Genomic DNA, 25,534 nt, shown 5'->3' on the forward strand with positions numbered 1-25,534 from the left:
ACACGGTGAGAACAGGCAACTGCAGACACTACTATCATTAAATAACAGTAAGTAAGACACATTAAGCTCCCAATAGTAACAGCAATTCTTTCACAGAAGCCAAGTTATATTTAGACTAAGAACAGAAAGAAGGAAGTAAAGGGTGTTTGTTAACTTCCTAATGAGTAACAGAGATGGCTTTATACAATTCTCTGGCCAAAAATATCACATATTGATCCCTTTCTCATCTTCCTACAGCATTTGTTCTACCCTAGAAGCATAGACGAAGATGAGGTCATACCTTATTTTGACACGGTTTTACCATGGAGACCTAGTCAGTCTTAACTTGCCATCCTCCTCAGTTTCAACATGCTGAGAGGAAAGGTGCAGACCACTACACTAAATTTTTCTTAGAAGAGGACTTTCTATGTGGACTGGGCTAGCCTGGAAGTCAGAAAGATCCACCTGTTCCTACCTCCCAAGTGTTAGATAAGGTGTGCCATCCTACCTCGCTTTAACTGAGCTTTGAAAACCACATCACTCCTTATTTTGTATAATAGACTTTTAATTTTATTTTTGTGGTGCTAGGAATTGAACCAGGGCCTTATGCGTGAGACAAGCAGTATAATCCATAATTTTAGCTCAAACATTAGTGGGATTTGTGTTTGTTTATGTTTTGGGGGGGGAAAGCTGGTCAGGAAATTTTGCGTTACTGCCTGGTCTCAAACATCCTCCTGTCTCTGCTTCTCAGGTGTTGGAATTATAGGTGTGAACTACCATGCCTTGCTAAGCATTAACTTGTTTTTATTAGTAGCATTTTTTTTTTTAATTGCTAGAGACTGAACTCAGGGCCTGAATTCTAGGCAAGTGCTGTACAAAACCATTACCAACTCTTACCAGCACTAGGGAGGCAGAAGCAGGCAAATCTGAGTTCCAGGCCAGCCCCATCTACAGAGCAAGTTCCAGGACAAGCCAGGACTACACACAGAGAAACCCTGTCTTGCAAAACAACAAAAACGAGGGATATAAATGTATACAAAGCAATTAGGCAATACTTAGTGGGGGGGCGTAGGGGGGAGTAGGCAAAACTGAAAACTTACCAGTAACATTCTTAGCTATGTAATTAAGAAGAGAATCTAGCTTACAAAAATAATTATGACGGGGCTGGGGATTTAGCTCAGTGGCAGAGCGCTTACCTAGGAAGCGCAAGGCCCTGGGTTCGGTCCCCAGCTCCGAAAAAAAGAACCAAAAAAAAAAAAAAAAGAAAAAAAAAAGAAAAAAAAATTATGACAATGCTCACTGTTTGCAATAGCAAATAATTTGAAAATTTAGGGTCAGAGAGGTTGTTCAGTGTTAATATCAGCTACTACTCTTCCCTAAGACACAAGTTCAAGTTCAATTCATGGCAACCACATCTAGCAACTCACAACCAACCACTTGTAACTATAGCTCCAAGAAATCTGACACTTTTTCTGGCCTTTGTGGACCCTGCATTCACGGGTATAAATAAATACACATACAAATAGTTAAAAATTAGGCATAAGTTTGGAAGAGGCTGGCCCCCCATCCCCACTCCTCAACTGCAGCACTCAGGGAAGTGGGCCCTGTATGTCACCTGAGTAGCTCAGTAGAGCTGGCCCTGACCCTCGCCCCTGGCTGCATCACTGAAGGAGCTAGCCCCTAGTGCTGTACATGTGTGCAGGGAAGCTGAAGGCTCGACCAACTCAGCTACCACTCATGCTCGGGGCTTTGAGATGCCCACCTCAACATCCACCCCACCTATGAACTGCTGGAGCCTGTGAAGGGGCCCATTCCTGTCTATCCAGAGCTGCAGGATCTCCACACCAGAGGGCAGCACTAGGACAGCCAAGGATAGCCGAGAGGAGTAGCGGTACTCAGCGTTAATAGTGGAACAGAGACTGGAGGCCTTAAACCAGACCAATGAACACTTGCCAGGAAAGATGTATGAACAAGAGGGCATACTGTGTGACACACTGTGACACACATTGCAGCTCCCATTTTGATCTCTGCACTCCGGAGGCAGAGGCAGGCAAGTCTCTGAGTTTAAAGCCAGACTGGTCTACGGAGCAAGTTCCAGGAAAGTCAAGGCTACACAGAGAAACTTTGGCTCAAAGAGACAGGACAAACAAACAAGTGTCCCTAGCAAAGCTAGGGAGCAAACACTACACACCTTCTCCAACGGCTGGCCACTCTCTGCTTTGTTCTTACGGTTTTCTGAGACTGTGTAGCCTGGCTGTCCTGGACCTCACTCTGTAGACTGCTTCCACATCCTGAGTGCTGAGGTTAAAGGTGTGCACACCACCGCCTAGAAGCTTTCCTGTGTTTTAAATTTTTTTATTTATGTATTTTCTGGGAGGGGGGTCTCATGTTGCTGAGGTTGGTTAATCCTTATCTTCCCACCTTCACCTCCCAAATACAGGGATCACAGTCATGCACCACCATCCCTGGCATGCATGCATGCATTCATTCATTTATATATTAACTGGGTGTGGTGGTGCATGCCTTTAATCCTAGCATTTGAGAGCAGAGTTGAATTTCTGTGAGTTCGAGGCCAGCCTGGTCTATAAATCCAGTTGAGACAGCCTGAGCTGTTACACAGAGAAACCCTGTCTTGAATAATAACAACCAATAATAATACAAAAATAATAATTAAAAAAGATATTGGTGCTGTTGTAGTGTGTATTTATGTGTGAGGGCAGACTGCAAGTGCCACGGTGCACATGCACTTATCAGAGCCAACTGTGTGGAGTCAGCTCTCTCCTTCCGTCTTTACACGGGCTCCGGGGATCAACCTCAGATGTGAGGTTTGTGCAGTTTACCTGCTGAGCTGTCCAGCTGACCCACTGTGTTTCCAATAGTTCCTAATTTAAAGCTCTGAATGACTATCTCCTAGAATATCATCATCCACAGACTTACTTTTCCCCAAAAGCTTTTCTCCAGAACTCTGCAGCGTCTGCTTTAGTGATCCGAAAAGTGTCTCCTTGGAAGAGTCCGCTTGGAAAGATGCCTTTCAGTTCTGCCAGCATGTGGCTGAAGATCAGGGATAACTTGGTTAGGTTTCGCCTACAAATGATCAAAGTACAATAATTAAAATGTGAAATTACTGCTATTTCTTTAGTGCTCTCAATTCACCATACAAAGTAACCTAACATGAACATGAAAATAAATTTATTTTGGTCAATAATTTCTGGTCAATAATACTCAGAAATACTCCAAACCAGGAGAGGGAGAAACATGTTTTTGACAATAGCTACTGCTCTTTATGTAAAGCAGGGAGGGCTTCAAGAATTATTTTGCTCCAGCAACAAATGAAAGATGAAAATAATGTCTCTTACCTCTTTCCATTCAAATAAATGTCATGCAGTGAATAAGAAGGAGCCCCACAGTCAACTATCTGAGCTTAAGCTAAGAGGGACAGGTTGGCTTTTAGGGTGACAGAGGACGTACCAAGCAAACGTAAAAACTTTGCACAGCCACGACCACAAAATCAGGAAACATGTTTTAGATTAAAAAATGTATTTATTAGGTAATTCATTCAATAACAACTATTTAAATCTACAGACCTAACAAATATATAATATTCACTAAACCAAACCTTGTGGAAATTGTCCAAACCCTCTGAGATACTCCCAAATATTTCCTTTCTGCTCTTTCTCATTCTCTACAGTCTCTTCTCTTTCTTAGTAATAGCAAGACTTTGAAAAAACTACCTTCAAGAGGGCTGGAACAGTTAAGAGATTAGGAGCACACGCCAAGAGTCTGAATCCCAACACCCGCACCTGACAGCTTACAAACACCTGTTAATTCCAGCTTCAGGGGAACCCAACGTCTCTAGCCTCTGCTGGCACTGGTGTGCGCGCACACACACACAATCTTTGCAAAACAAAATATCTGCATGCCCTACAAATCCCTTATTTAGGGTTTGATAGCTTTTTAACTGTTCATCTTACTTCTCCAGCAACAGCAACACTTGTAAGAAAAAAAAGCCATCAGATTAATGTTTCTTCTCCGACTGCTCTTTCTTCCTGCCCCTCTTCTGGGTTTAATGATGGCATGCATCTCTTATGTCCAACAAGATCCAAACGTTTTGGCTTCTTCCACTTCCTTACTCTCCCATCTGCTCTGTTAAGTCTGAAGACAATATGTTGTCAATCCCCCTTGAATTGTGTTATTATTCTAATACAAATTCTTTGCTACTTTAGTCCTATGCATCTCCAAACTTATCTTTCTAAAAAATTTCATTTTTATTAAATTTAAACAAAAATTTCTTGAGACAGGGTTCCTCTGTGTAGCCCTGCATGTCCTGGAACTTGTTCTGTTGACCAGGCAGACGTTACTGCTTCCCTCTCCCTCCAGAGCTAGAATTAAAGGTATGTGCTATCATGACCAATTTCATTTTTATTTTTTATTTTTTTCGGATCTGGGGACTGAACCCAGGGCCTTGCACTTGCTAGGCAAGCGCTCTACCACTGAGCTAAAACCCCAACCCCTCATTTTTATTTTTTAAAAATTATGTATAGGCTGTTCAACAGAGGTGGTAGGCCTCAAAGGCCTCTCTAAATGGTGACGTTCAAGCTAAACCTGAGGCAACATAGAGACTCATCTTGTGGACATCTTCTGCTCTCTAAATTATTTTTTCACTAAAAATCTACCAGGTATAGTACTGTGTAGAATGAGAAACAAATGCAAACCAAAATAATAGCGGACAGGAAGCTTTTATAAATCTATGAAGCAACCACAAAAGGAGAAAAACTATCGACCCCACGGATGCAATGGCACCAGCTCCCTGAAGATCAGTTCAAAGTGCTGACTAATATACTTAAAATCAATTTAAGACATTTTCCTACTCAAAAATGCAGCCCCTCTCCCCAAGCCAGCAGACGTTTCTTCAAATCACCACATATACACCACAATCATACCTCTCAAGAGGAAACAGTAAGTCTCTAAAACCCATGGGTCAGAGCTTTGTAAGCGTTCTGATCTGGAATTTTGCCCAATCACACTTTAAGGTTTTGGACTTGTGGTTCAGTTATTTTTAGCAGAATCTAACACGGAAACAGAGCAATGAAGCATGACAGCTGATCTGGGCGCACGGCTAGGTAGGCAGTACTTGTCAAAGTCCTGTCAGAGGTTATCAGTTCCCACACTCTAGCATTCTTCAGACCAACAGAGAACACAACCACCTCACCTTTTGCAATACGCTGAAGACGGAACTGTCCTTTGTAAACTCGATGGCTGCAAGAGGGGCCACTTGTAGCTCTAATCATCCACATCTAAGGAACTGCACACTGACTCTACAGCCTTTAACTCGCCCATCCCCTCTCTTCACTTCTCACAATTTCCCCAGATCAACTGCTGATTCTGAGTGCAGGATCAGTTTTGCTTTGTCTGTGCTAAGGATCTACCCAGGGCCTTGTACCTGCAGGGAGCATCCTGCTGCTGACTACACACCAGCCCAGGACCAGTCCTTTTTGCAGGGCAGGGTAGTGGTTGTGAGACAAGGAAGGTCTTTCCTGACTGGTTGGTCAGGCATTCACTATGTATCAGAACCCGGTCTTTTGTTTTGTTTGAGACATTAGCCCTGGCTATCCTGGAACTCACTATGCAGACCAGGCTGTCCTTGAACTCAAAGAGATCTACCTGCCTCTGCCTGGGATTAAAGGTGTAGGGCACCACCCAGGCAGGTTTTTGGTTTTTTTAAATTTATTCAGACACACCAGAAGAGGACATCAGCTCTCATTACAGATGGTTGTGAGCCACCATGTGGTTGCTGGGAATTGAACTCAGGACCTCAGGAAGAACAATCAGTGCTCTTAACCACTGAGCCATCTCTCCAGCCCCAGGCAGGTCTTAAATACACAGCACCCCTTAAGCCTAAGCCTCCCAAATGCTGTGATTACACACCTAACATGCTAAGATAAGACTTCTTCTAAAAGTCAAGATTAATCTGTCTCAGCACTAGGGAGGCAGAGACTGACTGCCTCTCACAGAGCTCAAATTAGAGGCCAGTCTGATCTATGTAGCAAGTTCTGGGCCAACCAAAGCTATAAAGAAAGAACCTGCCCAAAACAAAAAATAAAATTAAACAACAACCAAAATCCAAACAAACAAACAAAAAACCCAACATTATTTCTAGTCTGCCTGCCTTAGGTCTGAAGTAGCAATTATATTGTGTTTAATTTCATCTAATAGGGAATATTGCTAATAAAACAAAAGTACATTAAAAGATTAACTGGGTAATTATAGTTCCTATTTGATCGTTGAAAGTAAAAAATATGGGGTTGGGGAGATGGTTCAGCAGGTTAAAAACAACTGTCTTTTAAGCATGAGGACCTCAGTTCAAATCCCCAGATCCCATGTAAAAAAGTTGGACATGATGGTACAGAAAGCTAACTAACACTAGTGTCGTGGGTAGAGCAGAGACAAAGTGTACTGGTCACCATCTCACTCCAGGCTTAGTGTAAAGTGTCTCAAAGGAGCAGAGTGGAGAGTGCTAAGAATAGACACTCTTCAGAGAAGACCACAATGAGAGAAAAAAAGTATCTGTGTGGGCCAGCATGCACGCCTTTAATCCCAGCATTTGGGAGGCAGTGGTGTGTGGATCTCTTGAGTTTGAGGCCAGCATGGTCTACAGAGAGCTCCAGGACAGCCAGGACTGCACAGAGAAACCCTGTCCTGAATCCTGCCCCCAAACTCCAACAACAACAAAGAAATACATTGTGTATAGGCAGAGGCAAGCAGATCTCTGAATTCAAGGCCTGCCACGGTGAGAGCCTGCCCACTTAAAAAAAGGTAAGTAGTAACGCTCTTCTCCCTTAGTAAAATGCCTCATGCCTCAGAAATTCTGTAAATTACAAGAAGAAAAAGATGGCGGAGAGGCGAGTATAAGAGATGAAGATCTTCCACAGGAAGCACTGCAATGATCTCTAAGCAGTGAAAGCAGGACGGTGACCAAGAGTCAAGGTGGCCATTCTGCGAAACTCCTTTGATAGTGATACATTTCCAAATGACAGATGCTCAGTCACATTTATAGCAGCAGTCAAGACCAGGGTGGAAATGTAGTTCCTGTCCTATTAATGTGCAGTGCCCCCGGGCAGTCACTTAACCTGGGTGGGTCTGACATCAGATGTGATCAAAGGAAGCACAAATACTCCCATCTATAAAAGTGTGGATATATACTGTCCCATTTAAGTTGAAAGTGAGAAAGTAATCTGAACTTAAGCACTTTAATTTCCTAAGACTGAAGAAACACAAAAGACCACCAGTGCTTATACTTGTATGTCTGAGGACCTACATCAAGAAATGATGATCTGGGGCTGGAGAGATGGCTCAGCGGTTAAGAGCTCTGACTGCTCTTCCAGAGGTCCTGAGTTCAATTCCCAGCAACCACATGATGGCTCACAACCATCTGTAATGAGATCGGATGCCCTCTTCTGGTGTGTCTGAAGACAGTTACAGTGTACTTACATATAATAAATAAATAAATCTTAAAAAAAAAAAAAGGAAAAGAAAAGAAATGATGATCTGGGACTGGGAGACAGAGTACAGAGGAGAAAGCACTTACTGTGTAAGAGTAAATAAGGACCCCTTACTCTCCTAAAAGGTGGTCATCTCTTCCCTTCCCCCTGCCTTGGGAATAGCTAGGTTTATTATTAATGTACCATCAATAGACATAAAACCCAACAGCCCCCTGTCCCAACAAAGAAGTTGAAAAAACATTAACAAAAAGAACCTAGGGAGTCAGATATCCTGTGACATGCCATCTTGGTACTCTGCTTTGGTACTCAGTAGAGAGTGAGATTCTTCAAGGCTTCCAAAGCTTAGGGGAGTCCAGGGTCATTCTGGGAGGACCCCTCACGGTTCTGTTTGGTAGAATCTATGGGTTTGGAGTACCTTTCCCAATCCTTGTGCCAGAGGTACATTAAACTAACTCTTGGGCTAAACTTTGACCCATAGCTTCCAACAAGGTGAGACCCTTGACTCCAGCTCAGATGTGTGGGCCTCAGACAACTAACTGCTTTAGCTCCATCTCATGCCTTCGACAAAGGAACCAAATCCCGAAGTGTCCTTTTGCCAGGCTGAGTGCATCAGTCAAGGCCCGTCAGGGTTGGGGGTCTGTTTTGAAGTGGTTTTTAGCTCCTGGAACTGCTCACAGGTAAAGCCAGAGCTGCTGTCCCTGGAAGACAGACTCAGAGTTGTCTCCACCTCAGTTACTTCTATCTTGGCTGAAGCTCACTTGAGTTCCGTTCCTCAGTTGCCATGACCATCTCTTTAATGGGACATATTTCCACATAAACCGGTGGGCAAAAATGTGGACTGGGGCAACCCCCATGAATATGACCATTGGCGCAAGGTTGGCTGGAAAGCCACCCCAGTTTGTGTTCGACCTCCCTTTTTCTTTCTGGTCACCAATACCTCCATTGTCAGAGACAGCCTTAACTGCTTTAATAAGAAATGTCTTTTGACTGCCTGCTGGATGGGGTGTTCAGCAACAGTCGTCCTGACGAGGGAACCAGCTGCCATTTGGATGCCTGTGGTAAACACCACCCACTTTCATGCTGGCACTCTCATGGCCCAAACTCACTCACAACCCCTACACCAGGGAAAGAGGGATTTTAGCTTCACAGCTGCCATCATTGCAGACACTGCTGGGGTGACAATAGCTGCTGGTGCCTTCACCCAGACAGCCACTATACTGAAGACTGTCAATGCTGTAGTCTCTAAGTCAGCTGAGGTGCTACAGAGACAGGAGGTACAAAACTAACAGCTTTATCAAGCCATTCACATTTTACAACAGATTGACTTACTGGCAGAAGAGCTGGCCTTTGTTAGGGACCTCAGGTTTCACACAATCTGCCAAACCCCTTACCAGGTACAGAATACCACTGAAGCCCAACAACAGTTGGCTCAGTATCTTAAAGGTCAGACAAATTCCTTAACTATTCTGTGCTGTTAAGGGAGAACATAGCCAACTTCAATGGGATCAAGGTATCTGTGCTCCCCTCTAGAAACCGGATTCTTGGGAAAAGTGTGAGACAATATTAAGAGGCTGTTTGACCTCTCATGGATAGCCACTTATACTATGATGGGAAGAATTGTCATACTAAAAATTATTTTAAATGTCTTGCACAGCGTATCTTCAGGCAGCACTCCATAAATAAGGAGATGACCTTTCAGGTGCTCTCCAAAAAATCCCAATTCTGCTCCCCTAAGGAAGTGATCAAAGCTTGGATGGCAGAGACCTGTGAGACCACCATGCAGGCTGTTCCTCATCTCCTCCTGTGTGACGTGCCTCCAGAGTGAGATCTCTTTGAGGGCTGGAGGTCAATGACAGGAAAGATCCTGAAGACAGGCACTGTCTAGTATCCTGGGAATCCCTTGAGGTGGGGTCAGCAATGTTAAGGCAATGGCTCCCTGACTCCCACTGGGCGGTCAAAATCTAAAAACCAAAGGGTGGATATGTACCAGGAATGGCAGGGCTTCCTCTATGCAAATGCTGGGGGCAGGCAGCTGCAAAAACCTCTCCTGCAGGAGGACCTAACTGAGGACTGCCTGAGAGACCAAGGATTGCTGGTGCAAACAAAGAGATGCTTTCTCAGGACCAGTGGGGGCGCAGGTGGAGGGTACTGAAGGAGCTGCTGCAGCATTTCTCTCTTGACTCTGTGCCACTCACCGCCAACAAAGGGCAGGCTGGGTAGGGTGGCAGTGACAGTCCAGAGCACAGGCAACATTATTTTTATTCATTTTATGTTGTGTACACAATTATATATGAGTACACTGTAGTTGTCTTAAGACACACAGAAGAGGGCATCGGATCCCACTGTAGATGGTTGGGAGCCACCATGTAATTTCTAGGAGTTGAACTCAGGAGGACATGTGAAAGAGCAGTCTGTGCTCTTAACTGCCGAGCAATCTCTCCGGCCCACAATTTTTTTAAAAAGAAAAGAAAAACGTTAAATTTAAAAACAGTAGTTTGGGGGGCTGGGGATTTAGCTCAGTGGTAGAGCGCTTACCTAGGAAGCACAAGGCCCTGGGTTCGGTCCCCAGCTCCGAAAAAAAGAACCAAAAAAAAAACAGTAGTTTGGGCTGGTAAGCCTGATGTCCTGAGTTCAACTCCTGAGACCCACATAGGGAGAGAATCTACTCCAGAAGACTGTCCCTTGACCAACACTCACATCATAGTACTAACAGACACATCAAAAACAAATAAATAAAATGTACTTTTAAGAAATTAAATTTAAAAAGCAGTAAATTAGCCAGCTTTGTGCTTTTAACTCAACACACATAAGGCGAAGGCAAGTAGATCTCTCAAGGATAGCCTAGTCCACCACAGGTGAGTCCCGGGCTCGTAAGTGCTTGCTGCTCCACATAGTAGCTACCAATCACCTATGACCCTAACTCCAGGGCACCCAACAACTTGTTCTCGCCTCCATGGGGGCTGGATACATGTGGTTCACTTAGGTGCATGCTGGTAAAATACTCAAAATTAAAATAAGTATATTTTTAAAAGATAGAAGAAAAGTGACCTCTAATAAAAGAACAAAAATCTGGCTCTCTCCTCCAGTCGAGCAAGATGCCCAAAGGAAAAGAAGGCCAAGGGAAAGAAGGTGGCTCTGTCCTCTGCCGTCATCAAGAAACAGGAGACCAAAATGGTGGTCAGTCCTTTGTTTAAGAAAAAGCCCAAGAACTTCAGCATTGGACAGGACAAACAACCCAAAAGAGAACTCATGCGCTTCGTCAAATGGCTGAAGTGGCAAAGAGCCATTCTCTATAAGGAGCTCAAAGTACTCCTGCCATTAACCAGTTTCCCCAGGCCCTGGACAGGCAAACAGCTACTCAGCTGCTTAAGCTCACCCACAAGTGCAGGCCAGAGACAAAGCAGGAGAAGAAAGCTGCTGACAAAGGAGACGTCCCAACTAAGAGACCGCCTGTCCTCCGAGCAGGGGTCAACCAAGGTGGAGAACAAGAAGGCTCAGCTGGTGATGATTGCCCATTGAGCTGGTTGTTTTCCTGTCTGCCCTGTGTCGAAAGATGGGGATCCTCTACTGCATCATCAAGGGAAAGACCAGGCTGGGCGCCTGGTCCACAGGAAGACGTGCACCACTGTTGCCCTCACACAGGTTAACTTGGAAGGCAACGGTGAAAGCTATTAGGTCCAATTACAATGACAGATCAGATGAGAACCACTGCCACTAGACAGGCACCATCCTAGGTCCTAAGTCTGTGGCTCACATTGCCAAGCTGAAAAGGGCAAAGGCTAAAAAAACTCTTCACTAAACTGGGTAAAATTTAAATGTAAACTGCTAAGTTTTCTATACAAAAATATAATTACAAAATTATCTAAAAACCCTTTGATATTGGAGCCAGAAAGACGACTCGGCAGATAAAGACATTTGATACCAAACCCAGGGTCACACAGTGGAAACACCTGACTTCCAAAAGTTGTCCTCTAATCCCTCCACAACAGTTGTGGCAAGCACATGGCCCACGCAACACTAGTGTCATCCAAGAATGCTCAGTTAAGAACATACTGAGAAAACAGTCACAACGCAGTAACAGCATCCTCTGCTCAGCACGCACTAACCAACTTTAAAAATAGATACCACGAAACTTCTTTCAACAGGAAGTCAATGAAGTACTGCTAACTCTTATCTACTAAAGTTGTTCTTTTAAAAGAGAGAGCCTGGAGTCATGGCACACATCTGTTATATCCCAGCACTTGTTAAAACAGGAAGATCGCTACATCAAAAGCAGCCAGTATGAATTATACAGCAAAACCATATCCAAACCCATACATACAGAGAAACACATATGAATATAAAATATGAAAGGGATTTTCAATAAATATCTAAAAAAAATCAATGATTTTTTCCCCCATCAAGTATATATCACATCAGCTGGGCATGGTGGTACATTCCTTTAATCTCAGCACTCAGCAGAAGCAGATGGATCTCTGAGTTCCAGGCAAGCCTGCTCAACAGAGTGAGTTCTAGGACAGCCAGGGCTACATAGAAAAATTCTGTCTTGAAAATAAAAACAAAAAAGTTTATACAATACCATACACATGGTCCAATTTGTGTGACATTTCCACTCCCGTTATATGGTGACAGTAGTTTAAGGAAACACTAACTTAAATCACCAAGGAGAGAAGGCAGCAGCCCGCATGAATCTCCAACTTCACACTTTATACTTCTACTGAATCAACCATGTATGTGTGGGCAAGTCCGCCACAACTGAGCTAATGCTCCAGCAGAGTTAGTTATTTTTATTTTATGTATATGAATGTTTTACCTGTATGCATGTGTATGTACCATGTACATGCAGTGCCTGAGTAGGCCAGGAGGAGGAGCAGGATCCCTTGGAACTGGAGTCACAGATAGCTGGTAGTTGACATGTGGATTATGGGAACTGAATTTAGTTTCTACCCAAGAGCAGCAAGTGTTCTTGTGTTCTTAACCACTGAGCCGTTGCTTCAGCTCCCAAATGAATCTTAAAATAGATCCTTTATTCCTGTCACATGCAACTCTGGCTAAGAGCCAACAAAAAATACTCATGATCATATCCTAATTCACCTTTCTAAACAATACTCAATGTTCTCCCAAAATATCCTCTACTTTCCAAGCCCTGTGCCCTTCATGGTAGTAGTGCATCAACAAACAGTACCTGTATCTCTTCACGGTCAACTTCTCCCCTTTAATGCTAGAGATCTAACTAACCTAAGGCTTGTACATGAAATTACTCTACCACCGAGCCACGCCCTCGTCCTTCCATGAGCCTGTCAGTAAGGGTCGGAGCTGATCTGTGTGATTCAAGATGGGCATCTCTACTATGACACATATTTTCCCTTCTAATGACTATGGTTATGGAACTCTGCCTGTTCTTCAAGGTTCTCAGATCCCACCTCCTTGGGTAGGAAAGAGAAAAGTCACTCATTCATATTTAATATCTACTCTTATCTTCTGAACAAACTATAACATCTTTAGACTTTTCATGGCTCTATCCTACCCTACTTTACCATTTTCAATTAGACTACACCATAGTAGTCTAATTGCTAATTTGTAAAATACAGGTGAGGGGCCTGTCATTGGAGGAGAAGGAAGGACGGGCAGGAGAAAAGTTTGAAGGAAGAGGAGACTAGAACAGAAAAGAAGAGAAGAGGACCAGGGAGAGCAGCCGTGGTGGGACAGCATGGCAGGTGATGTTAAGATTCCGCTCTGTGTACTTACAGGTTGTTATTGATGTTCTTAAGGGATGGATGGTACTGGCTTTTGTATGTTTAGGTGAGCAATTATATCTTACCAATTGGGCCAAAAATTATTGTGTTGTGTGTTCTTTTATGTGACAGTTTGAGTGTAGGAAAGTGTGCGGCGGCTGGAGACACTGGGCTGCCGCCGAGGAGTTGGGATGTGTTTCTGCCAAGATATCTAGCATATATAGATATCTTGGGGCACTTCAGTGCTGAACCTAGCGGGGTAAAAGTCACTTTTTTTATTTTTTATATTTTTACAACACAAGTGCCCCCAATGAACCAACCAGCCCAAGAAAGCAGCATTAGAACGGTACTCTTATTGAAGCCCCACATTTTTCTCAGGTCATACTTTCCCACACCCAACCCTGGACACCATAAGCCACTGTTCTTTTTATCTGCTTGTGGTAGTTTCTTGATCTTTTAATTGTTTTTTTTTTTCATGACAGCTGTTCTAATTCTTTTGCAACAAATTCACTTAAACTTTAAAACAATATTATACACTTGAATTAGAGCATAGGCCAGATGTGGTAGTATACATCAGTAATCCCAGAAGGTAGGAGAGGAATCATGAATTTGAGACTAGCACCATGGGCTGCATAGGACGACCCTATCACAAAAATCAGAGCCACCATGGACACACATTTTGGAGGTTAGTACTTTGTTTTTTTTCAGTGTAGCCAGACAATACAAAATAGCTCAAGAGTCATATACTAATGTTGTCTCTTAGAGACCAAGACTTGTCTGCAGCTGAAAGCCTACTGGCCCACAATATCGGTTACTGTTTCTGTATACCAGCTTCTGAAGACTATTCTCTCTCTTTCCTTCCTTCCCTCCCTCCTTCCTTCCCTCACTCCCTTCCCCCCCCTTTCCTTTCTTTCTCTCTCTCTCTCTCTCTCTCTCTCTCTCTCTCTCTCTCTCTCTCTCTCTCTCTCTCTCTCTTTCTTTCTTTCTTTCTTTCTTTGTTTTTCAAGACAAGGTTTCTCTGTGTAGCTCTGGCTGTCCTGGAACTTAGAATGGCTTTGAACTCCACCTACCTCTGCCTCCCAGGTGCTGGGATTAAAAGGTGTGTACCATCACTGCCTCCACCTTAAGACTAATTCTATAAACTAAGAACAACACAGTTAAGCAGTCTCCAAAACCTCCTTTCACAAGGACAAACAAGGAAGCACCTTTACGGCTACTAATGGCATACACTTAAAATAAAAATACAGAGACAAAACAAATTATACTCAACAGGAGACAGTTCTAATAGAATGTAATCAAATATGTAAAAAGTCTATCCAGTTATGATTAATTATTTAACTCCTGAGTACATAACACATTAAACATCAATTTCTATTTAAACACATGAGTTTCCTGCACAAGAAGACAATAACTTCTGCTACCAAGTTTCTCTGTCCCCAAAGATTGGGAAAGACTGTGGAATTTTTAGATCAGTCTAAATTCTAGGGGAATGAATCAAAGCCAATTCTCATCATCAAGGCCATTTCATCAATTTTGAGTAATGGACCACACATATACTTTATAATTTTACATAACTTAGGAAGTTTTCTAGACTTGAAAGAGTGGACTCTACAAAGGAGTCCAAGTGAAGAAACGCCCCATTCGAGCAGCCCAGGGAGGGGCCGGGAGGTGCCATGAGGCATACAGTCATACCACATGACACAGCCTAGTCGGGAAGCTGAAGGATTAGGGATTTCACAAATGCAGTAGGGTGTCCTTAACGGCTGACACTGGGAAGTAAGATCTGCTTCAAAGCTATAAATGACAGTCATCTGCATATAGAGAGGAAATCACAAAGGCAGAGATGACTCAGTAGAGTACTGCCAATGAAAGGTATCCGAGCCACACAGACAATAAGACACTGCAGAACTCAAGCGTGACTGAGAGGAGATGAGCCTAAATGAGGTTTCGCAACTGGAAAGAGGGTATTTTCAACAACAAAACAACTACACCTTCCCACATGCTGGGGCTCACAGACACAACCTCTTGGCATGCTACACAAGCACTCCTAAGCTACCTCTCCAGATAAGAGTTCATATATTTTTATATTTATTTTTAATTTAAGTGTTGTGTGTGTGAGAGTATACACCATTGTGCTTAGTTAGGTTCCCACAAGGACCAGAACTACTAGCCATTGGAACCCTTGTGCTGGAGTTAAAATAGTTGTGAGCAGCCAGACAGGTGTTGGAAACAGAACTCAGGTCCCGGGAAGGGCTGGAAGCAAAAAAAGCCAATACTTTTAAAGGGCTTATCAGGTACCAGAACTCAAACCACATCTTTACTGCTATTTAATACATTAAAAACAACAACCAAGGAGTTGGGGATTTAGCTCAGTGGCAGAGCACTTGCCTAGCAAGCGCAAGGCCCTGGGTCTGGTCCCCAGCTCCGGAAAAACAACAACAACAACAACAATAACAACCAAAACACATCACATCTCTTACACACACACACACACACACACACACACACACACACACACACACACACACACACCAGGTTCAGGGCAAGAGTCAATTTCAATGTCGGTGGATCATTACATGACAACATGACACTAACACAAGGAAGAAACCATTTTCTTGCTCTTGCTTCTCTGCTCTTTTTCCCTCTGTCCCTGTTCCTTCTCTCACCATCCCCCACCCCTGCCCTCCATGTGCCCATGGCCGGCCTCCTTTCCTCTCCTCTACTCTTCTTCTCTCATTAAACCTCTCCACATGGAACCATGAAAAAAAATTAAGGAAGAAACCATATACCCATAGGAACCAGTGTTGGAATAGAGAACTCTATATCCAAAGGTGCTCTCTCTGAAAGACCTCAAAGATGCTAACATGACAATAACTCACAGGTAAACTTGGAATGAGATAACAGCAAAAGACAAAATGTGTGAGTGCTGGTACTGCTAGAAGGAGCTTCATGAGTCCATCTGCTAATGCTTTTAAACACAGTTACTAACTCATTTACCATCCTTCACACACACCTCTACATATGTGCGCAAACACAAACATCACCAGTAACAGTTTTTTTATGTTTGTTTTGGTTTTGGTTGGGTTTGGTTTGTTTAAAGACAAGAGTTTCTGTACGAAGCCCTGGCTGTCCTGGAACTCAGAGATCTGCCTGCCTCTGCCTCAGGAGTGCTGCGATTAAAGCACGCATCACCGCCTCCTTGCTAATGACAGTTTTTCAAAGGAATTTATACTGAATAGTCCCTGTAAAAGCTTATTTTAATTTTTAAAATTTATTTTTATTTTATATGGGTGTTTTGCCTACATATGTGTGTGGTGTGTGTGTGTGTGTGTGTGTGTGTGTGTGTACACCATGTGAATTCTTGGTGCCTGAGAAGCTAGAAAAGTGTGTCAGATCTGAAACTAGAGTTACAGGTGGTTGTGAGCCACAACATGGGTACTGGGAATGAACCCAGGTCCTCTAGAAGAGCAATCAGTACTCACATCGCCATCACCAAGCCATCTTTCCAGACCCCACACGTCTATTTTTACCTTGCATGAAGTTTGTTCATAAGTACAAAAGTAATTCATTTTATTACTTACATAATCATAGTATATGAAACAAAGAAACATGAATATGCTCTCCTCAGAGTCAGGCATAGTGGCACAGGCTTTAAATCCCAGCCCTTGGGAGGCAGAGGCAGGTAGATCTCCATGAGTTCGAGGTCAGCCTAACTTACAAAGTGAGTCCAGGACAGCCGGAGGTGGTTACACTCAGAAACCCTGCCCCAAAAAACAAAAGAAAATTATTTTCAGGGGCTCTGTGGGTATTATGTATACAGTGTATTTATATACATACAGGAAAAAAATCATAAAGTACATTTTTGAAAATGTTGTTTTCATCTATCAATACAACTTTTTAAAAATCTCGGCACAGTGGAGGTAGCCTGGTAGTGTAGATTGTCTATGTATGCAGCCTTAGGTTATATCTCTAGCACTGCCTAAAACCCAGTAAATCTAAGTGACTACTAATCGCTAATCTAGTTAAGTAGTCAAAACACATTTTTTGTTCGAGAATGTATTTGTGCAGAGGCCAAAGGTCAATAATAGGTGTTACTCCCCAGGAGCTGTTCACCTTGTGTTTGAGACAGGGTCTTTCACTGGGACCTTGCACTTGCCAATTTGGCTAGACTGGGATCGCTAGTACTGACCACAAACCGGAGCTGCCATACCTGGCTGTTTATGCAAGCGCTAGATCAAACTCGGATCTTCCATGCTTTCTGGGCAAGGATTCTACTGATTATCTCTTTAGTATGCATGCCCACACACACACAAATATATACATCGGTATCACAAAATATGTAATTATAAATTAGGTTTTATACAAGAATACGGTTTCTTAGGTTTAAGTGTTTTGTTTGCTTTAAATTTATCTGTAGATAAAGATGGCCTGGAACTCCCTATGCAGTCAGAGATGATCTTGAACTTCTGATCTGATGTGTATCTTTCCACACTTGTTTTGTTTTCAGCTGACAGAGCAAACCTAAGGCTTTATGGAAGCTAGGCAAACATTTCTCCACTAAGCTAGAACCCAGCCCCCATGGACACTTTAGCTTTACAAGCATACTAATACAATTTGCTGCAATAACAGACTACAGAGAAAAACAGCCTCATCTTGTGTTATCTTCATGTCAGCCCATTATTACCCTTGTATAGCCACCATCTATCTCATCTTAATTGCTGAATCTGATTAAATGGTCTATGTTGCTTGGCAATTAGCTAACTAGGATCCAGGGTGTGTCCTCAGTGCTCCACTGCACCCCCACCCCCACCTCGACGCACCAGAAGGAAAAGTTCTTCCTCAACAGACTCCAGGTACTCGGCAGAGGAATCCCATCCAGGCAATCCAGCTTCCCCGTTAGGCACCAGATCTCCCTCTACACTGCCTTCACTTTATCTCTCTGGGTCATGTCTTTCTAACCTGTCGCTGTGTTCCTGAGTAAAAAGGACTGAAACTGTCTATGAAGCTGTCCCGCCAGGAAGATAAAGCTACAGACTCCTAATGCAGTGACTAAAATTAAAGTTATTGTTTAGCCTTATCTAAGCCAAAGCTAACGACGAGAGAACTAAGGCTACCCTCAGCAGACACAGCAAGGGAAGGCTGTCTCTCCTAGGATGCTATTCAGTTGTGCTCACAAAAGGAAAGAGCAGGAGGGAAAGAATAGCATCGTTATTGTCTGGCCCACCTTAATGGAGAATACTGAAGACCTAACTAATTATTTTCTATAAATAATCAAAGAAAACATCATTAAAAACAACAATGATACAAGTTAAGGAACATAACACCTAAATACTTAAATTGCAACCACCCAGATACATTTTGTTAGGCATTAGGCTGGAGGACTGTGTTTGCATGTAAAAGGAATAAAGGCAATGTTTACAGAAAAAGAAAAAAAAAACCCACCAGTGAAAGCTTTTTATTCAATTTCTTTAATAATTTCATACACTAGACTCAAGCTTTCCGAGAAATTTTCCAATTCAGTGCATAGCAAATGGAAGTGAAAAGGTAGGCAGCACTGCTGCTGACTCTCCTGCTACGAGGCAGCCCCAGCACCTCGAGGGCTGGCCTTGTACACCTCTTGGCTGGCAAGGGCCTTCTGTGACCAGCTTCTGAGCTGGTCCTTTAACACACTCTCATTTAAATGCAGTTGTAGACCTCACAAGCATTACCGGTTCACAGCAATTCTTAGCTGGCACAATTAGAGCAAAGTGAGTAGAGAAAGCCTTTGCACATTCTACTTGACATTCGCTGCTCGCTTCTCTATAGTGCTCTGGTTTTATAAACTATCACTGGCACTTGGGTGAGCGGAGCAGAGTGTCATCATCGTCTCTCCTACCTGCATCACCAAGCCTGTGTTCTAACCTGAAGTACCTTGACTGTTACGTGACTGCACATTCCTGTGGCAAACACACTGCTCGGTATGCTTGTGTACCGCAGACGTGACCTTAAAAAAACGCCATCACACCATGCTCTAACATCTCCCAGTTTGTGGGCTTTAGTATTTAAATCGCTGTTTGAAAGGTGCTGCCTGCCGGGTGCACACCACCTCAGCACTCAGGAGACGGAGGCAGGCAGATCTCTTGAGGTTTGAAAGCAGCCTGGTCTAGTCTATACAGGAGGTTCCAGGCCATGGAGAAAACACCTGCCTCCCAAACAAACAAACAACGACAACAAAAAGAAAAAAGAGAGTCAGGCAGTGGGCCCCACACCTTTAATCCCAGCAGAGACAAGGAGATCTTTGGAGTTAGTCCATCATCTACTGATAAATGTGGACTGTGTCCCGCTTCTGCTTGTCATGAACACTGCTGCAATGAACATGGATATACAAACTATCTGACCAAGTTGCTGCTTACAGCCCTTAGAAATATATGTCTGAGAAAGTTAGTAGATGATATACTAACTCTGTTCAACTTCTGACTGCCAAACTTTTCTATATGGTCGCACAGTTTTCCATTAATGAAGCATGATTCCCATCTCTACACCCTCACCAGTATTTATTACTTTCCATTCCAGATGATACATATCCTAATGGGTATGAAGCAGTACCTCACTGTGGTTCTGACTTACACATCCCTAACAGGTGGCTATGTGTGACACACAACCCATCTTTCATGAGCTTCCTGGCCAAGTCACTATCTAGGATTATAGGTCCAAATAAATACTTTAAACCTGTGTGGTCAACCTCAAATGTTGTTCCTTGGGATCCATCTTTCATTTCTTTTTCCTTTACCTCCCCTTCCTTCCTTGGGTTTGTTTGTTTGTTATTTTATTTTCTTTGAAACAAGGTGTCACTATGTAGCCTAGACTGGCTTCCAATTCACAGGAGAGCCTCTGTGTCTGAGTACTGTGATTAAAGGCACTCAACACCTAGTTCATCCATCAATGCCTAGTTCATCCATGTGAGACTAGGACCTGGATGTCTACTCCTCCTCAGCCATGGCCTTCTCCACAGATAGTGAGGGCTGAATTTGACCAACTGAGCTTTCTCTCTAGTTCCCCTTCTTCCAGATAAAACTGTCTGCTCTCATGACTTTAAAGACCCCCTGAACCCAATTTCTTTCTCTAGTCTAAGTCTTCCCTCCAAGTCCCAAATCCCAAGCACATTGCCAACTGTTTATTTAACCTCTCTTTAAATGGCTCATAAAATTTCAAATCTGGCCAGATGTCATAGTGTAAGCCTTTAATCCCAGCTCTTGGGAGGCAAAGGCAGGCAGATCTCTGTGAATTCTAGGCCAACCAATGCTACACATGGAGACCCTTGTCTCAAAAAATAAACAAACAAATCTCAAATGAAACTCTCTGCTTCTTCTTCCTGTACTTATATCCTGAGTTCTCTGCTATAATAAACATGGCATGGTCAGAGTTAGTGAAACTAGAAGCCATTTTCAATTCTTCCATCATCTTTTTCTATACTCCCAACCTGCTGACAAGTCTTACTAATTTTAGCTCTAATTCACTTCTTATCTGTTTTTCTTTCAACTTCCTCTTCCCTGTCTACTTCCATTACTGCCACTGTCACTGCCACAAACCTTTATCTATTTTACAGTCAGCAACTGATGCTGTCATTGTAAATACCAACCAGGTCACATGTTCTGCCCTTGCTTCAAACCTCAGTGGCTTCCACTGTACTTTCTACTTATTCCCACGCAGACACCTATCCAAGTCTCTATGCTCCCTTTAAAACAACAAATTCTGCCACTCTGTTCCTTCTACTAAAAGCCGGTCATGATCATCTCTGTGATTGGAAAGGCACAGGCGCATGTCCCCAGCCCCTCTCCAAAATGCAAGAAAAATGTTCCAATATAGCTAGAAATTGTTTCTTACCAAGGCTGAACTCTTAAACACAGAGAGAGCTATAGTTCACTATCAGTAGCATTTAGCACATGTTCTGAAGAAACATGTTCTAAGAAAGGACTATAGGTGTGCAAACATGATTGTGAAGTATCCCCATTCCTCAGAGGGAAATAGTGGATTAAGGAATGTGCTTTGAGGGGCTGGGGATTTAGCTCAGTGGTAGAGCGCTTGCCTAGGAAGCGCAAGGCCCTGGGTTCGGTCCCTAGCTCCGGAAAAAAAGAACCAAAAAAAAAAAAAAAAAGGAATGTGCTTTGAGCCAGATGTAGTGTCACTCTTTAATCTCAACACTCAGGAGGCAGACAGGCAAGTCTCTGTGAAGTCCAGGCCGACTGAGGTCTACATAGTGAGACCTTGTCTTAAAAAGCAAAACAAAACTTTGTTTTACAAATTACTAAAAAATGACCGCGTCTTCAGTCAACCAGCCCCTCTCAGCCCTGCTCTGTCTTGTTCCTGGAGCAGGGCTACCACAGAGCACTCAGCAGCACTACCTTGGTCTTCTACTGAGTTCTTAGCAGATGGGCTTTTAGTTAGGTCTGAATTGTTCCAAATTATATAGGATAAGCAAAATTTTGATAACATAAAAAGGAAAGTAACTTAATAGAAAATCATAACCTACAATAAATAAAATCCAGTTACACTCTATATAACCAGCCCCTTTCAGCTTCCATTCAGGCATAATCAATTACTCTACAGTTCACCAAAGCTAAAAGTGTAACTGAGGGTGCTGCTGACACAGTGTGGTGAGAAAGTTCTTTGGGAAGAAGCCAGCATTAGAAAAGCAATCATACAACTGAGAATCGGGCCTCTTGCTCTAGCAGCAGCTCCTAAGAAAGAGAAAAGAGAGAACTCCATTTTACTGCAATGTGGATCTAATGTACACTGAGAGAGAAGTCATACAAGGAGAGCTGAGAGCCCTGGTGACATTTCAGTCCTACAATCCGCTGTACCTGAGGCTTACACTTCTTGAGATTCCACAAGGTGAATCTACCTTGGTGTAAGCTCAAAGTAGTTTTTTTTTGTTGTTTTTTTTTTTTCCGGAGCTGGGGACCGAACCCAGGGCCTGCAAGCGCTCTACCACTGAGCTAAATCCCCAACCCTCAAAGTAGTTTTTTATCAAGATCCTCGTACTGCATTTCCCTTCACTAGAACTCTCCCGTTCCTCAAGGAAAACCGAGGAAGGATGAAGCACAAACACTAACAAACCAAAAGCGAAGGAAAACTTCCTTTACCCGAGAAAAGGCACTTCAGAGAATCCAGTCTCACACACGACAGGTGAAAGATTACAATGGTGCCTCCTAACACCAGGAACAAGGATGTACTGGCCACTTCTACTCAACATAGGGTCAGCCAACATAAATCCTGTCAGCATAATTAGGCAAGAAAAAGAAGTAACACAACTGGGCAGAAAATGACGTAGAACTATCTGTTTGCGCATAGCATGGACCTCCCTTTCTATGAGAGCCTGAGGAACCCACTGAACAACGGCTAACTGTGCAGCCGCAGTTATGTACAGACAGACAACTTGATTCCTACATGTGAGTCTAAAACTGTCAGCAATTAATTGAACCAAGCTTTCAAAGATGTGCCCAACAGTTAGGACTTGGATGGGACACTACCTGGAAACAGCCAGTGCAGCAGGCCTAAGAACATGATGTGCACAATGAAAACCACAGAACGCCACTGAAGAAAGAGATGCAAACAAAGAAGGCCCATGCTGATGAGGTCCAAGAACTTAAAAAGCAAACTGAATTACTCATTAAACACACCTACCAGAATTCTACATGCTCTTTTCTAAAACTGACAGCCTGATCCTAGATTATAAATGAAGTCCATGTTCTTTGATTGAATATTCTTTCTTTTCTCTCCCTGTCTATTCTATTATTGGGTATTTACTTTTCAAATTACTGCTTTAAACTTTTTTTTATCTATGTGTATATGTATGTGTTTATACATGTAAGTACATTGTCCACAGGTGTCATATACCCTGGTTCTGGAGTTAGAGGTGGTTGTGAGCTACCCAACATGGGTGCTGGGAACCTAACCCTGGTCCTCTGGAAGAGCAATATGGGCCCTAATCGCTGAGTCATATATGTGGCCCCAACTCACATTTGATCATTTCAAAATTCTACAAAGGCACGATAATATAAGCTAGTGTGACACCAGATTCAGGACAGGTATGTGGTTAATAACAGAATTCCAAGTCTAGACATAAATCCTTACATTATGATCCATTTACTTTTAACAAGAACAAATAAATGACAGTCTTTTTAACAAACAGTACTTTAATAGAAGGATATGTATATGCTCAGGAATAAATCTTTACTTCATAAAGGAAACCCTACAATAAATAAATAAACAAACACAAACAAGCAAAAACAGTAACAAACACAGCCCTTGATCCCAGCACTCAGAAGGCAGAGTCAGGCAAATATGAGTTCGAGGCCAGCCTAAACTAGAAATAAACTTCTAAGACAGCTAGGACTGTTACTCAGAGAAACCTTGAAATAGGTAATATGAAGGGAAGGGAGTTTGGAGACAAGGGCTCTGTAGCACAGGCTATCCTAGAAGTCCAGTTTGGCTTTGGATTCACAGTCATGCCCCATTACAGTTCCCAGAATGCTAGACACTTAATATGCAGCAGTGTACTTGTCTGGTTATACCACAGACTACGAGACTTCAAAGTTTGAATACTGTTTCCTCAAAAGCTATTATTAAAGGAAAAGACAGAGAATGAGAGCAAAATCTTATAACTCATTTTTCCCAGAACAGATGATACTAGTTTAGTAGCCAGACTATGTAAAGAATATTTACAATTCAATAGTGAAAGGTGAACACAATTTCAAAACAAGGAGAAGGCCTAAGAACCACAGAGTCTCCAGTACTGAAAACAGTAAAAACAAAAAGCTAAGGTCAGGCATGTGGTAGCTTACACCTTTAATCCCAGCATACAGGCTAGCCTGGTCTGCATAGGAGGCCCCCATTTCAAAACAAGCAAAATAAAGACAGTAACTTTGGGGGTGGGGTGGGGGACTGGAAAAGTGGTGCATGCCTCTAATTGTACAACTTGGGAGGTGGTGCAGGAAGATCAAGAGTTCAAAGTCATCCTCACCTACATATTTAGTTCTAAGATGTCTCAAAAAAACAACAAAAGAACAGGGAGCCAGAGAGAGAGCTCCTTGGTTAATGGCACTTCCTGCTCATCCAAAAGACCTGAGTTTGGTCAGCCACATCAAGATGGCTCACAACTGCCTCACAACTCTAGCTCTAGAGAATCCAACTCTCTCCAGGGCACCACATAATATGCACGTTCACTTAAATACAAGCAAAGTAAAATTTAAATTAAAAAAAGCAAAGGATTTGAACGGGCAATTTTTTTCAAAGATATACAGTCACATGAAAAGACAATTCATTAGGGAAATTATTGAAAACCTCCAGATACTGCTTTCCACCCTGCAGAACAGCTACAAGTAACAAGTGCTGGTGAGCCCTTAGAACCTTCTTCCACTGCTAGCAGATTGTATGCTGAGGCCACTGTGTAAACAGTCTGAAGCTTCCTCAAAAAAGTTAAAAACTAATTGCTCTATAACTCAGCAATTCCCCTCCCAGGATGTAGCAAAGAGAACTGAAAATAGCATGCAAAAATCTGCACATAGTGTTCACAGCAATATTACTTATAATTGCTAAAAAGTGTAGTAAACTCAAAGATCTATAAACAAAATGTTCAAACAGTGGAATTACCTATCAAGACAAATGAAGCAGTGGGCATGGGGGTTCACACCTGTAGTCCCAGTCCTAAGAGGTTGTGGGGGACTTGACTTGAATACTCAAGACCAACCTGGGCTACACAGCAAGTTCTGGGACAGCCTAGGCTACAGTGTGCACCTGTCTCAACTAGCTTCTCTCCCCACCACAAAAGGAAATCATGAATACATGCTATAATATGGACGAATTGTAAAATTGCACTAAATTAAAGAAAGCAGACACTAAGTAATGGTCATACACATTATACAGTTCCACTTCTATGAAATGTATTTTATATAAAATGTCTACATCAGTCCAATCTACAGATACAGAAAATAAATATTAGTGACTGGGCTAAAAGCAAGCTTGACAAAGTGATTGCTAATGGCTACAGGATTTCCTTTTAGAGCACCCCAAATGTTCCAAAGTTACATTGTTGCAACAGTTGTATGACTTTATAAAAACAACTGGAAGAGCCGTATACTTTGAGAGCTTCCCTATTTTACTTTCTACTGCTGTGATGATAAAACAGAAGAAGAAAAGACAAAAGCCAGATATAATGGTACACACCTTTGATCCCAGCACCTAGGAGCCAGAGGAAGGAGGGTGTCTATAAAGTGTTTATTTTACCTTCCAGTTTATAGTCCAGGGGTTCTCAATCTGTGGGTCACGACCACTGTGATAAAC

The 25,534-nt window shown here is 42.7% G+C and overlaps 1 protein-coding gene across 4 annotated transcripts in view; it reads right to left on the reverse strand.

The window, feature by feature from the left end:
* The window catches only part of Cbl (Cbl proto-oncogene), an 83,476-nt gene that overhangs the window by 27,303 nt on the left and 30,639 nt on the right, over positions 1-25,534 (reverse strand). For all 4 annotated transcript variants that reach the window (XM_087563304.1, NM_001419955.1, XM_087563306.1 and 1 more), the window contains 1 exon segment: positions 2,917-3,063. In XM_087563304.1, the coding sequence (XP_087419430.1) occupies positions 2,917-3,063 (147 nt within the window).

This window comes from Rattus norvegicus, chromosome 8 (genome assembly GCF_021556685.1).
Source record: "Rattus norvegicus strain SHRSP/BbbUtx chromosome 8, alternate assembly SHRSP_T2T, whole genome shotgun sequence".
Taxonomy (NCBI): Eukaryota; Metazoa; Chordata; class Mammalia; order Rodentia; family Muridae; genus Rattus; species Rattus norvegicus.